Raw genomic sequence first — 17,022 nt, forward strand, 5'->3', positions numbered from 1 at the left:
CCTCGCCGAATCAACCTTCGCGGATTCGGCGTAGGCGCTGGACCACTCGGTGTGCCCTGCTACAAGCCGCTTGGTCCCACTATTTCCTCGGTTGAGGAAGAGGTGGCTGCAGGTAGATTGGAACCTTGAGTCCCCGAGTCCCCCTCTTCCAGATGTGTTGATGAGCTGGCTTGAGGCTCATCCAAACGATCCTCCTCCTCTGTGGTCTCCCCTCCGGTGGTGAGTACCACTTGCAGCAGTACGGGTGATGCTCCTGGGCCTCCAAAGATCTCCGATGCGCCTGGGCAGCTAGAAAACATAATATGAGAGGTTAGTAGGAGGGGAGGGCCAGGGTGACATGAGAACGCTTACACTGCGCAGACATATGTAGGAGGAACAACACTACTGCATTAGATATTAATTAACATGAACAGAATGTACAGAAACTACATGGCATTATAATAAGATTTCATGATCACAGCATTAATTGCATTACATTACATAATTCATATATTCAAATAGCATTAAATTACCCGGAGCTTATACATGACTTGCCTGTCGCCACAACCAGATGTGCACCACCACGGGTGGCCGAGCGATTATGTACCCAACGAGGGCTCCGTCAATTCCACCAACTCTGCCGGCTCCCCTCCCGTGCGCCGACGCTCCACGTGATCGGAAGATATCTTCTTCTGCAAAGATGACAAGAGCATGGTATAAGCTAATTGCCCAGGTACTAGTACGGAACACAGATAGACATCTACAATTAGCTATTATTGCCAATGCTTTTCATCAATGTCTCATTAACGTTATGTTATATGCTAATACCGTTAGGATGAAATTGATGCATGATGAACACATCTAAGTTCAGAAAAGCAATGTAATAAGATCATGGGTAGGAAGTAATACATGATATCAAGCTTACCAAGCTTAATTACAATCTGGCAGATTTACATTTTAAGTAATGAGTCAGTGCATGATTACAGTTAAAGTTAGTGCTTACTCTTGCAGACGCAACGAGGTCGGTCCAGCGCTTGCAGCACTGGCTCGGCTCTCGATAGTCATGGGCGGCCGATGACACCACCTCGGCAATCTCCACCGAAATATGTTGGTAAACACGGGGGGGGGGGATTTCCCGCGCCCACCCTGGGTCAGTTGGTTCCACCTCGTTTCTACCTCGTGGACCAAGTGTTGGCCTCATCCAAAAAGCGCTTGGCCCTCTTCCTCCTCTTCCTCCCCCCCCCCCCCGCCCCCCCCCACACTTCAGCCACGTCGCTCATCATTCCCTCCTCAATATCCATTGTGAATGTTATTATAAATTGATGAGGTTTAAATCTTTGAATAATCCTTTAGCCACTCTCCACTTGCTCTCTGTCTGTCTCTCTCTCTCTCTCTCTCTCTCTCTCTCTCTCTTTTCCCCCCCCCCCTTCCTCTTCTGCACTTGTGCAGGTGACCCCTGACCCGCTGAATCACGGGAAAAGTGAAGTGCTGAAAACAAATTGCGCATGTGCAGAACGGCCGTTGTTAGGGACGCTGGCCTTGCACGATGAAAAAGACCCCAACGACCACTTACCACCACTACTACCATCACCCCAAAAAAAGCCAAAACTAGCAGTTTTGAAAATGGCCGGTACTCCGGCGGTTCTTAAAAGTGGGACATCCACTACTGCCGGAAATACCACCCATAGCGATAGAAGTAGAAAGTCTAGCCCAATGTAACAATTCAGCCAAAATAATGTTCACATTTCAAAGGACATTAGAACTACTTCTCATATCTACATTTAGGTAGTCAGACATTCACAGGATTTTAAATGGTGTTTGCCCACCGTACTATATTTGCCATACAAACATGTATTGGGTGTTTGTAATTGAATGGGATGGCTTGCCCCATTGATCAGTTCTAAATACTTTGAATGATCTGAGAGATGGGTCTCCATCCAAAGACAATAGCAGCAATCATTCATGCAAATCAGTGCCTGCCCCTGTGAATGTAGATTGTAATATATATTCTTTACAGCTTGAAAAATCGGCAAACAATACCTGACTTTAGCCCTGTGTCCTGTGACCAACAAGAAAGAATCCAATAATTAAACCCTCATAATAAAAATGCTTCAATTTTGTTGCATTGAGCGAAAAGTGTAAATACTGTTAAAATCAATGCTCACTTCTTCAACATGTCTGATAACATCAGGGGGAGGGGAGGGAATGGAAATATTAGCAGATAGAACATCGATCTGATTTTGTCATCTTTTCTCTGATTCTATTTCCTTTAGGTTAGCGAAACGGATGAAGAAACGAGTGAATGTGAACGCAGTGGAGGAGCTGTTGTCTGAATTTGTGTCGATGAGCTGTTTCCGGCTGAAGTCAGTGACGAGGAATTGCATCAAGGCGGAGCGCAGGCTGTGAGTGCTGCTTCTGTTTGTGGTGGCGTGAAAAGGGGTCAGGATGATAAATCTTGTCATATGGGATCCTTGGAGCGGTGTTGGGCACTATTCTTAGTTTGGTACTGAGGCACATTCTCGAAGCAGAGCAGAGAGAAGCTTACACTGCATTTAACCTGTGCTTGAGGAAACTTCAGTCAGCATCCGATCCATGTTGTACCTGACCTGGAAGTGCTTGATGTGACCGTGTAGCATCTAACTGTGCTTTACTCGATATGGGAGTGCTCCATATTCCTGTAAGCATAGCATTAGGATGGAATGTGTTCCATTGCTGTGACATCCCTCGCACCTTAATCAAACCACAATCTGGGGGGAGGAGTGCCATAAAATGAGCACAAATGGACAAAACTACAGGGATTAGTTCAGCTGAATAAGTACCACCATGTGTGACCTGGTTTGTGCTGAATTAATTGATCTCTGGAGGGGTGTTGCAATTGGGAGCAAGCACCATCATGAGATGAATAAAGAAAATTGAGGGGTGAAACATAGCGTCATTCACAATGTTCTTAGGTTTCATCAAACGAAAAGATGACAATTTTGCTTAGTTGTGTTGCTAACCCCATAGTGGGTAGAGTATGGTGGGTCAGTTGCTCGGCCCTGACAGTATTCTGGATATTGCTCTCTACAGCAAGTGATTTTATATTTCAGGTGTGAAAAACAATCAAGTTCCACTGTGGCTATCCTTTCTAAACCCAAACATCTGCAGAAGATTCTGAAAGTCCGGAGAACCGTGGACGAATCCCTTTATTCATTACCACGTGAGCACAAAAGAAACAAAAATGGAACATTTATCGGCACAAATTCTCTCAAACTGTACGACAAGTGTTTACAAAGGATTCGGGCTCTGACTGTAAAGGCTTAAAGACTTCTTTGAGGGCTACACTAGCATGGATCATGTGGCTCATTCTGATTGACTGTTACATTACCTCATCAGTATAGGTAGTAGGACAAGACTACCTCAGATCAGTGTGACATCTACGCTATGTAATCCTGCACCCTTTACCATCCACAAACCTCCTTGTACCATTTAGCATGAAATTAGTTATCCTAGACATTTTTCATTCAGTTCTTTTCACCTGTTTTTTCCCCAATTCCCCCTATATAAGCCAGCTGTTTACTATTCTGCCTGGTAAACTTCAGCAAGCATTTGAACACAAGGCCTCTAAGAATCTTTAATAATCTATCTCTCTTTAATAGTATTTCTTTGTTGTATTGTCAAAGTTTTCAGCAATACGATCTACAATGTACCAGCTTTACCTCTCAAACTTGGTTCAATGAGAGTGCTGTCCTACCAGGCAGAGTTCCATCAAATCCCTCAAAATAGCTTCTATTTTTCTGCCTCTGAAGTACTGTGGCCATTTAGACTGAAAGGGTATTAACAAAAATTATATTTTTAAAAAATGATTACTGTTTCACAGATTTGGACAGTCTATGCTTCTGTGAAAGAGTACAAATATTTTTTTATATTTAAAGTTAAGAGCCAAGATCTATAATGCAAGACACTGCCAAGGTTAGAAAGATTATGATAGAAGGTACATCACATAGTAGGTTAGGAATTGCCAGATTGGGTTTTCAAGAGAGTGTTAAATAGGATCAGAGTCATGACGAGAACAGGTGGCAGAGGCCCACGTAACCAGTAATAGTAGCTCCTCCAATGCGGCCTGGTGCTGGAAGTGAAGAAATTAGTCATTGGAAATTATATTAAAAAATAAGGTGACAGATTTATTGATCTCCAGGTGTTCAAAAGCTCGTCTGAGCTGTGCCAGCATCTCATGGAGCATCCCTATGCTGACTGTCCTATTAAAAAGTCTCATACAACTACATACGATCCAACAGATCTCCATGCTCATGTGATTTACAACTGCTGCAAAAGTGTAACAATAAATTCTATTGGATTTGAAAGAGAATGGTGAAGAATCCTACGTATATAAATAAAGTGTACATTCCATTGCCCTCCCTCTCATTCCTCCAGCCTGCACGTGTGTTATCAGTTTTGGTCTCAAGTAGTCTGACATGGTATGGCAGCGGTCCAATTGGCCTATATGCCCCTGAGCCAGGTAGGTGCTGGAAGGACACCAGGTAAGGACAGGGTCAGGGTCAGGGTCAACTGTGACGCTTTCCACATTAGATAACCTACCGCCAGCCACTGTTGCATTCACACTTGAAGAATAGTATGTTACGCACTATATTAGAAGGCTGTCATACCCATAAACTGTATCTCAATCAATAATTCCAGGAGACGAGAGAAAAAGAGTGCAGCAATTTGTCTTGCCATGAAGTTTGAAGTGACAGGAAATAGGGGAGAGGAATTCTAACAGTGAGCCTCAGCATTGCAGCTTATAACACATGCACTGACGGGCAGTTATATAACACGTGGACTGGGCAGTATTACAAAGCACCAACAACTCTAGGATAAGCATCAGGATCTGAGAGCAAAGTTACACTATTGAAACATGCTCCAGGACATCTTATTCTTTACAATGTACCGAGCAAGCCTGCATTGTGCTTTTCTTCTCCCAATATCTCCTCTCCTGAATGGACTAACACTTGCTCCAAGTGTGCAGATGGCTCTCCAGTACCTCACTCCAAGCATTCTAAATGGATGAGCCTAGAAGAGTGTCTGCTAGTTAATCAGCGGTGAAGGGCCTCCCAGCTAAGCCTGATCCTATCCTCAGCTGATGCACATGTACGAATGATTTTTCAACAGTCACTATCATCATCATAGGCAGTCCCTTGTATCGAGGATGACTTGCTTCCACACCAAAAAAGGATGAGTTCACAGGTGTTTCAATAAAGAATCAGGTCCTGAACTACATATTGAAGGGTGGAAGATGCCTGTTCGTGGATTTTTTTTAAACGTGTGGTGGCTGTTGCACACCAGCCACCAGACGGGCTTGACAGAACTAGGTCATGTTCCAATGGCAAGGATTAACCAAGACAACTGGAGTCCAGCTTTATTGCACAGACCTAGTGCGCGCACATATCGCAGTGTGGGCTGGTCCGTGCTGCCCCTGGGCCCTCGCCTCTTCTAAGCCCCGAACTCACACCTCTCCTGGGCCCCGATCACGTCGCTCTATAATCTCTCGCCGCTCCTTCGCCCCGATCTCGCCGCCCCTCTGCTGCTTGCTGCCTCTCCTGCTATACCTGCCCATGCTCCAATCAGTGACCTTGATTTGGGTGACGTCCAATCCAGTCGCCCTTCTCCAAGTCATCGCCCTCTTTCACCAGCTCGCGCTGCTCCCTGAAGTGGCCTCCACACCGCACCTCCGCTTCCTTTATGGCCCCGACCCGAGGCTGGTGGTTTCTCGCAGGTCGGGCATAAAAGGAGCAGAGGTGCGGTGGCCCAGGATCAACGTGGAGGCCCCAACCTGTGAGAAACCACCAGCCGCACGTCGGTGCCATAAAAGGAGCGGAGTTATAGTGGCCCAGGACCAGCGTGGAGACCCCAACAGGGCATGGTCACAAGTGGGAATGCTGGCTGATTGTTTTTCCTCTTCCTAGCATTGGGGAGTGGGTGGCACTAAAGACAAATGCAGTGCCTCTACTACTGGCCAGAGTTCTGCTAACCTCACAAATTGAACCAGAAACTTTCTCAACAGAATAGCATATGTAGTTTTCATTCAGTTTTTAGCTTATTGTGCGGAGTATCAAACAGCTGTGGATAGTTAGATCCTGTGATCATACATGGTGTTAACTTTAGTGAAATCGGGCCTTTTTTTAAACAATGTTATGGTAAAATAGTAGACCCTGTATTTAGGTTGATTTAATAGAAACAGGGGGCCTACTCGAGGTTATACTTATCAGGAAAGATTGAACAGGCTGGGGCTCTTTTGAAAAAGAGAAGACTGAGGGGTGAACTTGATAGAGGTCTTTAAGATTATAGAAACATAGAAACATAGAAAATAGGTGCAGGAGTAGGCCATTCGGCCCTTCTAGCCTGCACCGCCATTCAATGGTTCATGGCTGAACATGCAACTTCAGTACCCCATTCCTGCTTTCTCACCATACCCCTTGATCCCCCTAGTAGTAAGGACTTCATCTAACTCCCTTTTGAATATATTTAGTGAATTGGCCTCAACAACTTTCTGTGGTAGAGAATTCCACAGGTTCACCACTCTCTGGGTGAAGAAGTTTCTCCTCATCTCGGTCCTAAATGACTTACCCATTATCCTTAGACTGTGACTCCTGGTTCTGGACTTCCCCAACATTGGGAACATTCTTCCTGCATCTAACCTGTCTAAATCCGTCAGAATTTTAAACGCTTCTATGAGGTCCCCTCTCATTCTTCTGAACTCCAGTGAATACAAGCCCAGTTGATCCAGTCTTTCTTGATAGGTCAGTCCCACTATCCCGGGAATCAGTCTGGTGAACCTTCGCTGCACTCCCTCAATAGCAAGAATGTCCTTCCTCAAGTTAGGAGACCAAAACTGTACACAATACTCCAGGTGTGGCCTCACCTCCCTACCCCTGTACTCAAATCCCCTCGCTATGAAGGCCAACATGCCATTTGCTTTCTTAACCGCCTGCTGTATCTGCATGCCAACCTTCAATGATTGATGTACCATGACACCCAGGTCTCGTTGCACCTCCCCTTTTCCTAATCATTCAGATAATAGTCTGTCTCTCTGTTTTTACCACCAAAGTGGATAACCTCACATTTATCCACATTATACTTCATCTGCCATGCATTTGCCTACTCACCTAACCTATCCAAGTCACTCTGCAACCTCATAGCATCCTCCTTGCAGCTCACACTGCCATCCAACTTAGTGTCATCCACAAATTTGGAGATACTACATTTAATCCCCTCGTCTAAATCATTAATGTACAGTGTAAACAGCTGGGGTCCCAGCACAGAACGTTGCGGTACCCCACTAGTCACTGCCTGCCATTCTGAAAAGTACCCATTTACTCCTACTCTTTGCTTCCTGTCTGACAACCAATTCTCAATCCATGTCAGCACACGACCCCCAATCCCATGTGCTTTAACTTTGCACATTAATCTCTTGTGTGGGACTTTGTCGAAAGCCTTCTGAAAGTCCAAATATACCACATCAACTGGTTCTCCCTTGTCCACTCTACTGGAAACATCCTCAAAAAATTCCAGAAGATTTGTCAAGCATGATTTCCCTTTCACAAATCCATGCTGACTTGGGCCTATCATGTCACCTCTTTCCAAATGCGCTGCTATGACATCCTTAATAATTGATTCCATAATTTTACCCACTACTGAGGCCAGGCTGACCGGTCTATAATTCCCTGTTTTCTCTCTCCCTCCTTTTTTTAAAAAGTGGGGTTACATTGGCTACCCTCCACTCCATAGGAACTGATCCAGAGTCAATGGAATGTTGGAAAATGACTGTCATGCATCCGCTATTTCCAAGGCCACCTCCTAAAGTACTCTGGGATGCAGTCCATCAGGCCCTGGGGATTTCTCGGCCTTCAATCCCATCAATTTCCCCAACACAATTTCCCGACTAATAAAGATTTCCCTCAGTTCCTCCTCCTTACTAGACCCTCTGACCCCTTTTATATCCGGAAGGTTGTTTGTGTCCTCCTTAGTGAATACCGAACCAAAGTACTTGTTCAATTGGTCTGCCATTTCGTTGTTCCCTGTTATGACTTCCCCTGATTCTGACTGCAGGGGACCTACTTTTGTCTTTACTAACCTTTTTCTCTTTACATATCTATAGAAACTTTTGCAATCCGTCTTAATGTTCCCTGCAAGCTTCTTCTCGTACTCCATTTTCCCTGCCCTAATCAAACCCTTTGTCCTCTGCTGAGTTCTAAATTTCTCCCAGTCCCCGGGTTCGCTGCTATTTCTGGCCAATTTGTATGCCACTTCCTTGGCTTTAATACTATCCCTGATTTCCCTTGATAGCCACGGTTGAGCCACCTTCCCTTTTTTATTTTTACGCCAGAAAGGAATGTACAATTGTTGTAGTTCATCCATGCGGTCTCTAAATGTCTGCCATTGCCCATCCACAGTCAACCCCGTAAGTATCATTCGCCAATCTATCCTAGCCAATTCATGCCTCATACCTTCAAAGTTACCCTTCTTTAAGTTCTGGACCATGGTATCTGAATTAACTTTCATTCTCCATCCTAATGCAGAATTCCACCATATTATGGTCACTCTTCCCCAAGGGGCCTCGCACAACGAGATTGCTAATTAATCCTCTCTTATTACACAACACCCAGTCTAAGATGGCCTACCCCCCTAGTTGGTTCCTCGACATATTGGTCTAGAAAACCATCCCTTATGCACTCTAGGAAATCCTCCTCCAACGTATTGCTTCCAGTTTGGTTAGCCCAATCTATGTGCATATTAAAGTCATCCATGATAACTGCTGCACCTTTATTGCATGCACCCCTAATTTCCTGTTTGATACCCTCCCCAACATCACTACTACTGTTTGGAGGTCTGTACACAACTCCCACTAATGTATTTTGCCCTTTGGTGTTCTGCAGCTCTACCCATATAGATTCCACATCATCCAAGCTAATGTCTTTCCTAACTATTGCATTAATCTCCTCTTTAACCAGCAATGCTACCCCACCTACTTTTCCTTTTATTCTATCCTTCCTGAATGTTGAATACCCCTGGATGTTGAGTTCCCAGCCCTGATCATCGTGGTGCCACGTCTCCGTAATCCCAATCACATCATATTTGTTAACATCTATTTGCACAGTTAATTCATCCACGTTATTACGGATACTCCTTGCATTAAGACACAAAGCCTTCAGGCTTGTTTTTTTAACACCCTTTGTCCTTTTAGAATTTTGCTGTATAGTGACCCTTTTTGTTCTTTTTCTTGGGTTTCTCTGCCGTCCACTTTTCCTCATCTCCTTTCTGTCTTTTGCTTTTGTCTCCTTTTTGTTTCCCTCTGTCTCCCTGCATTGGTTCCCATCCCCCTGCCATATTAGTTTAACACCTCCCCAACAGCACGAGCAAACACTCCCCCTAGGACATTGGTTCCGGTCCTGCCCAGGTGCAGACCGTCCGGTTTGTACTGGTCCCACCTCCCCCAGAACCGGTTCCAATGCCCCAGGAATTTGAATCCCTCCCTGCTGCACCACTGCTCAAGCCACGTATTCATCTGCGCTATCCTGCGATTCCTACTCTGACTAGCACGTGGCACTGGTAGCAATCCTGAGATTACTACTTTTGAGGTCCTACTTTTTAATTTAGCTCCTTAAATTCGTTTCGTAGGACCTCATCCCTTTTTTTACCTATGTCGTTGCTACCAATGTGCACCACGACAACTGGCTGTTCTCCCTCCCTTTTTAGAATGTCCTGCACCCGCTCCGAGACATCCTTGACCCTTGCAGCAGGGAGGCAACATACCATCCTGGAGTCTCGGTTGTGGTCGCAGAAACGCCTATCTATTCCCCATACAATTGAATTCCCTATCATTATTGCTCTCCCACTCTTTTTCCTGCCCTCCTGTGCAACAGAGCCAGCCACGGTGCCATGAACTTGGCTGCTGCTGCCCTCCCCTGATGAGTCATCCCCCTCAACAGCACTCAAAGCAGTGTATCTGTTTTGCAGGGGGATGACCACAGGGGACTCCTGCACTACCTTCCTTGCACTGCTCTTCCTGCTGGTCTTCCATTCCCTAGCTGGCTGTGGATCCTTCTCCTGCGGTAAGACCAACTCGCTACACGTGCTACTCACGTCATTCTCAGCATCGTGGATGCTCCAGAGTGAATCCACCCTCAGCTCCAATTCCGCAATGTGGTCAGTCAGGAGCTGGAGGCGGATACACTTCCCGCACATGTAGTCGTCAGGGACACCGGAAGTGTCCCTCAGTTCCCACATGGTACAGGAGGAGCATATCACGTGACCGAGCTCCCCTGGCATGACTTAACCTTTAGATACACTTAAATTGGCAACAACAATGTTAAAAGTTACTGACTGATATAAAAAAGAAAGAAAAAGAAAAGCTACTCGCCAATCACTTACCCCTTGGCTGTGACGTCACCTTTCTGTTTTTTTCTACTTTTTTGCCCTCTCCCTGTAGCTGCACCGGTACGCCTTTTGTAGGCCTCTCACCGATCCCGGACTCACGTCTCTCCACGCACCTCCCGACGCCTCTCACGGCCTTTTGTAGGCCTCTCGCCGACCCCAGACTCACGTCTCTCCATGCACCTCCCGACGCCTCTCATGGCCTTTTGTAGGCCTCTCGCCGACCCCGGACTCACGTCTCTCCACGCACCTCCCGACGCCTCTCGCGGCCTTTTGTAGGCCTCTCGCCGACCCCGGACTCACGTCTCTCCACGCACCTCCCGACGCCTCTCGCGGCCTTTTGTAGGCCTCTCGCCGACCCCGGACTCACGTCTCTCCACGCACCTCCCGACGCCTCTCGCGGCCTTTTGTAGGCCTCTCGCCGACCCCGGACTCGCGTCTCTCCAAATGAAGGGATTTGATGTAGCGAAGATGTTTCCACTAGTGGGGGAGACCAAAACTAGTGGCCGTAATTACAAGGTAGTCACTAATAAATCCAATAGGGAATTCAGGAGAAACTTCTTTACCCTGGGAGTGGTGAGAATGTGGAACTCACTACCACAGCAAGTGGTTGAGGTAAATAGCATAGATGCATTTAAAGGAAATCTAGATGAGGGAGAAAGGAATAGAAGGATATGCTGATAGGGTTCGATAATGAGGAGTGGGAGGCGGCTCGTGTGGAGCATAAACACCGGTATGGACCAGTTTGGTTGAATGGGCTGTTTCTGTGCTGAAGACGATATAATTCCATGTAATCACTAAAAAATCTCAACGCCCACTCCATCTGTTTTCCGAATACTGTACAAACCAGTCATCAGTTGCCTGGAATTTGTGGTTGTAATGATGGCGAAGCTATCAGCATTTGGCATCATTACTCTGTAAAACTGACAGTAACTTCTGGAGTCTGAGGAAGGGATTTCCGGAAGTAGCTGTCAGAGATGCCCTGCTCCCCCTCAGGGTGCACTGTTGCAGTCCTCCGATGGAAATCAATTAAAATGACTAAATTGACATGAACTTCCAACTTTTAAGCACTATTCTCGCTGTAAAAACCCTTGAAAAAGTTAAGCCTTGTTGAATGAGGTGTAACTAAGTTTTTAATGATGTACTAACTCATAATTACAGACGAACAACCGCTCGCCCTTAAAAACTGATGTGGCATGTCATTTTCTCCATTCCATAATAAAAATTCCACAGATTATTTTTATTATTTTTAAGTTTGTTTACAATGTTTCAGCTTGTACCTTAATCCCATGTGTATGTCCCAATACTTATCTCACTTTTTGCAAAATTATAAATAGTGAATGATAAAACCAGCTTTTTACTTCTTGGTTTGCTGGCTGTGAGAATTCTTCAATGTGATTGGCTGCTTAGCCTGCTTGATTACATCACTGTTGCTGGATGCTACAGATCCCCTATAGTGTGAGATGAATAATCACGTCGGAAAAGGTAAAATTGATCACACAGAGCCCACTACAAGTTTGTGGACAGCTTTCTTCGAGGTCAGCAGCAAGTGCCATCCCTTTACCACTGACCGCAAAATCCGAGCATTTTTCATGCTGTCCCTGACTGCTTAGGACATCAGTGGTCGTTATAAATGGGCACTAAGATTCTGTGATATTAACATCTGTCTCCACCTTGTGGAAGTGTCGAAATCTCGACCTCCAATAAACGACTCGGACACCTTCAGCTCTGGCAGAAGTTTCTTTAATTTACTTGCTAGCAAGGGAAAGGTCACACTCAGTCAATGGCTAAGTGAACGCCTTCGAAATGGTACAGTTTCACGAGATATTTACACAGTAAAAGCCAAGTTATGGCCTCTCCCTGTTTATTGGCTCTGTCTCGCAGTCAGTGAATACAGATAAAGAGTTAATTATTACATCCCAGATATTTCCTTTTGTCAGGGTTATTAGTTGGCCAGCCGGCCATCACTCGATGAGAGTGTGGTAATGAGCTATTACCTGCATTGCATTGTCAGAATTGTCCAGTTTCCTGGTCAGTTATCTTTTTGCATCAAATGGATGAGGTCTGTACAAGAGATAATGGCTGGTGGTTTGAGTACTTCGAAAAGGGTGGGGTGGAGTGGAACTGGTGTTGTATAGACAATAGGAGAGCACCATGGTGGGGGGGGGGGGGGTACTTGTCTCAGCAGGACTTAGCCACCAGACAGCTGGGAGGCATCAGCCATTTCAAGCCAGGTTTAGCTGTTTATGCAAACCGACTGCTTGTTGCCGAAATTCCTGGAAGGACCAGGACTCCATTTTGTTTTATATTAAAAAGGGCACAACAATACAGTGTGGTACAGCTTAAATAAAAATACATTTCCACATTCCCCCATTTTGTCCTTCACAAGGACAACTTAATCCATTCTGATCTTGTAGTCTCTCTATTTCCATTTCCACACAAGAGCCTTCAGTAGTTGTTGCTACCATAACTCTTGTCGTGGTCTCGGTAGGTAACATGGTTTTTTCCACCCTGGCACAGCAACACTTAACCAAGACAAGTAATAGATATAGGGCGAAGACTATCAGCAGGAATATGATCAAACCCTGTACCACAGATCTCCCTAGGGATCCCAACCATCCCGATGCCCAACCCCACAAGGTGATACCGTCCTGGCCAACTGTCTGTTTATACTCTATTACCTTTTTCCTAATATATTCAGCTAGACTGCCGATTTCTTCTGATTTATCCAGGATATACGTACAGCATTCTCCACCTATTAATGCGCATGTCCCTCCTTCCTTGGCTAGGAGATAATCTGAGGCCATACGATTTTGGAAAGCCACTGTTCGAATAGCTACCATTTCATCATTCACCCCTTTGAAGGCTTGGGAAGTTGCATTGGCTACTGATTCGACTAAGTTAGCCAGTTCCCGTAACTGCCATTCGGTTGATGCTATTCCATAGGGTGGCACCATTACCTTGAATATTCCATTTAGCCATGTCAAATCCCGTTTAACTCTATGACTTTCATTGGCATCCCTTAAGAGTCTTTATTGATCTGATAAAGGGTACCACATATCCTAAGTAACAGGACCCTGTCCAGTTGGCTGGTAGCCATGGGTAGGCTTTATGGCCACAAATAAAGTAGGTGCAATTATAGGACGTCAGCTCCTGGTCCTTTCGCGCCATCCATACTCGAGTGGTCTCACCTTCCCATCCTTCACCTGGGGCTTTGTTATGTACCATTGTCCAGCCAACGGTTGCTATCTTTCTCCCATCAGTGGGATTAGTTGTGGCTTGCCATTTAGTCATTTGGGAACATTTGCTGCGTCCCATTTCTGGTCCTTTAGTCTCATTACTCACTAGGCATATTATACCCTCAGGATTTCCTATTCTGGGAGTAATTCTTAGGAAGGGAGGCTGATGGTTATTATTATAATTTGGTTGGTACCATCCCTGGAAGGTTGTAAGTTTATACCCTGCTGACCTCCATTCTGTTTGCTCCTTCGTTTCTGACACCTTGGTTAGGTTTGTCCTATTTTGCACTATCAACCATTCTACCATTTCTGATTTGTTAAAGGGGACAGATCTTAGGGGAATACCCCCTTCGGAGTGGACAGGTACATGGGAACATATCCAACAACTCGCCAAGTTTCTTTCTTGAGCATACTTATGACTCAGTGCCATAAATACGTTTACTTGCAGTTCCCTTCGGTGGCGTGTCTGTACCCCTGGTATAATCAATAAGGCAAAGTAAAACCCTGTCAAGCCCAGCACCATCAGTCCCCATAGTCCATACAGTTCCTTATTCAGTCTTCCTTTTTCTGTTCCTCTGGTTCCTTCTTCCCTTCCTCCTGGTCGGGTGCCCTTTTGTAATGGGACGCATGGATCCATGTTGGTCTTTCCTTTACCTTGATTGCAGTATTAGTCGCCAGCAAGACCTGGTATGGTCCTTCAAATCTTGGCTGTAGACTGCTTTTTCTTTTAAAGATTTTGATGTAAACGAATTCCCCAGGCTCCAGGTTATGACACTTCCCTTCCGTTGGCTTGACTTGAGCTTCCTTTACCTGTGAATGAAAGCTGGAAATACATTTGGTTAGTGCGATACAATAATTCAACATATTTTCCTCCATTTTGTGGATGTCCATTTGTTTTGCAGTAAATGGTGCTGTAAAAGGTAGTCGTTGAGGACGTCCCATAACTATCTCATGCGGTGACAGGCCTGTTGTTCTGTTGGTTGCAGATCGCATTACCATCAAAGCTAAGGGCAGCAGTTCTGTCCATTTCAGTCCAGTGTCATTGCATAATTTTGCCAGCTTATTTTTAAGCGTTCCATTATATCTTTCAACAAGTCCAGCGATTGTGGATGATAACTGCAATGAAAACGTTGATTAATCTGTAAAGCTTTACACATTTCTCTTATAACAGTTCCCGTGAAATGTGACCCGTTATCACTAGAAAGCTTAGCAGGGGTTCCGAAGCACGGTACGATTTCTTTTAACAAACATTTAGCAACAGTAGTGGCATCGGCCTTTTTACACGGAAAGGCTTCAATCCATCTAGAGAACACATCTACAATAACTAATACATACTTGAATCCCATACACATAGATAATTCAATAAAATCCATTTGTAAATGTACAATAGGCCCCACTGGATTTGGGTGGGAGGCAGATTCTACTTTTTCCGTCTTACCCGGATTCATTGTCTGACAGGTAACACAATTTTCACAGATTTGTTTTGCAATTGCCGAAATACCTGGTGCATACCAAGTTTCCAAAATATAATCTGCCATCCCCCCTTTGCCTGCATGTGTGAATGTATGAACACATCGGGCAATCCATGGAAGTAAGGATCTGGGTGCCACCACGCGGCCGTCGTGGTGAACCCATATTCTTTCTGGATTTTTATAACATTGATCCTTCGTCCAGGTCACCACCTCCTCCGTACTGGCCTGTGTCTGAAAGGCCAACACGTCATTAATAGTGGGTGACGGGTCTGAGTAATAATGGGTGGTGGGTCTGAGCAATTATTTTTCCTCAGTGGGAACAATGACATCTGCATCCCCCTTTTGACAGAGCTGCTGACTTAGCTGCATTATCAGCTCTGGCGTTCCCAAGTGCCACCTCATTCGACTGGCCTGTATGTGCTTGGCATTTGATAATGGCAAGTTTCAAGGGGCATTGAATGGCTCGCAGGAGATTTTCCACTTGTTCTGCATTTTTAATAGTGGTTCCTGAAGAAGTCAGGTACCCGCGAATCTTCCAAATTTGTCCATAGTCATATGATACCCCAAAAGCATACCTGGAGTCAGTTATATATTATCTGTTTGTCCTTCAGCCAGAATACAGGCTCGAGTTAATGCAAACAATTCGGCTTGTTGGGCTGAAAAGGAGTCTGGAAGAGAGGCTGTTTCGACAACATTAAACTGGGTTACAATTGCATAAGCCGCTCTAGGTTGGCCCCTATCATTTCGTAAGGCTGATCCGTCAACATAGTACACTAGATCAGGGTTACACATTGTACATCTGTTAAATTGATACGTGGTTTAGTCACTAATTCGGTTACCATTTCACATGAATGGGGTTCGCCGTCTTCTTCCATGGGGAGTAGAGTGGCTGGATTTAAGGTAGTACATCTTTTAATGATAAGGTTCGGATTTGATAACAGTTCGACTTCATACTTAGTGGTTCTTGCAGAAGTTAGGTGTTGGGTGGCACATTTAGTAAGTAAAATCTCGACAGAGTGTGGGATGTATAGAATGGTCTGATGATTTAGAGTTATTGTCTGAGCCTGTTGTATAGCATAATAAGCTGCTGCCAACGAAGGAAGACATCCTGGTAGTCCGCGTGCCACTGGGTCTAGTTGGGTACTGAAATACGCTACCGGTCGCTGCCTGTCCCCATGTAACTGAGTCAAAACAGATTGTGCAAAACCCAACTTGTGATGAACAAATAAGTTGAATGGCTTCGTGTAATCTGGTAATCCCAAGGCTAGTGCTGAAGTGAGGGACTGCTTAAGATTCTGGAAAGCATTCTGGGATACTTCATTCCAAATCCTTCTGTAAGCATTGTGAGAATATAGTAGATTCATTCGCAGCTCGTAGGTCTTGGACAAACCTCCATTTGTCACTATTGGGCTTCTGTACCGGAAGGTGTGTTACACGGACTTCTCATTTATGCTTATAGTGATTCACAGATCACAGAATGTAAAGTATTTGTTTTATAATTTTATTAAAAGGCTTTCAAACCCAAGATTTTTCTAATACACCCAAAATGTTGATCAAGGAGATCACCTGAAATATCTCAAAATCCCAATTTAAATATTGTACTGCCACTCTTTATCTAAAAAACAAATCCTCTTACTGAGCTAGAAGCTTTCGCGTCAAGATTTTACACCAAGGCCAATGGGAGCGTACTCCCCCAGCCTGCAGCCTCGAGAGACCCACAAAGACTTTTTTTAAAAAAGGCATTACAACTTCCCTTCCCCGTTCTTTATCTTACTCCTAGACTAAATTTATGTCTTTCATACCAATATAATCAATGATTGCGTGTCTTCTTTCGACAAGTAAGTGAGCATGTCAAACAAATTCTCTTTTTTTTAAAACTACCGGGACCATGTCTCAACAAACCTACCCTTTGTGCATTTCCT

The 17,022-nt window shown here is 44.9% G+C and overlaps 1 protein-coding gene across 2 annotated transcripts in view; it reads left to right on the top strand.

The window, feature by feature from the left end:
- pla2g3 (phospholipase A2 group III) overlaps positions 1–4,363 on the top strand; it is a 38,190-nt gene extending 33,827 nt beyond the window's left edge. For both annotated transcript variants that reach the window (XM_070886377.1, XM_070886378.1), the window contains 2 exons: positions 2,253–2,381; positions 3,069–4,363. In XM_070886377.1, the coding sequence (XP_070742478.1) occupies positions 2,253–2,381; positions 3,069–3,282 (343 nt within the window). In that variant the 3' untranslated portion in view covers positions 3,283–4,363. The remainder of the gene's footprint in view (positions 1–2,252; positions 2,382–3,068) is intronic.
- The last annotated feature ends 12,659 nt before the right edge of the window (positions 4,364–17,022 follow it).

This window comes from Pristiophorus japonicus, chromosome 8, assembly GCF_044704955.1.
Source record: "Pristiophorus japonicus isolate sPriJap1 chromosome 8, sPriJap1.hap1, whole genome shotgun sequence".
NCBI lineage: Eukaryota > Metazoa > Chordata > Chondrichthyes > Pristiophoridae > Pristiophorus > Pristiophorus japonicus.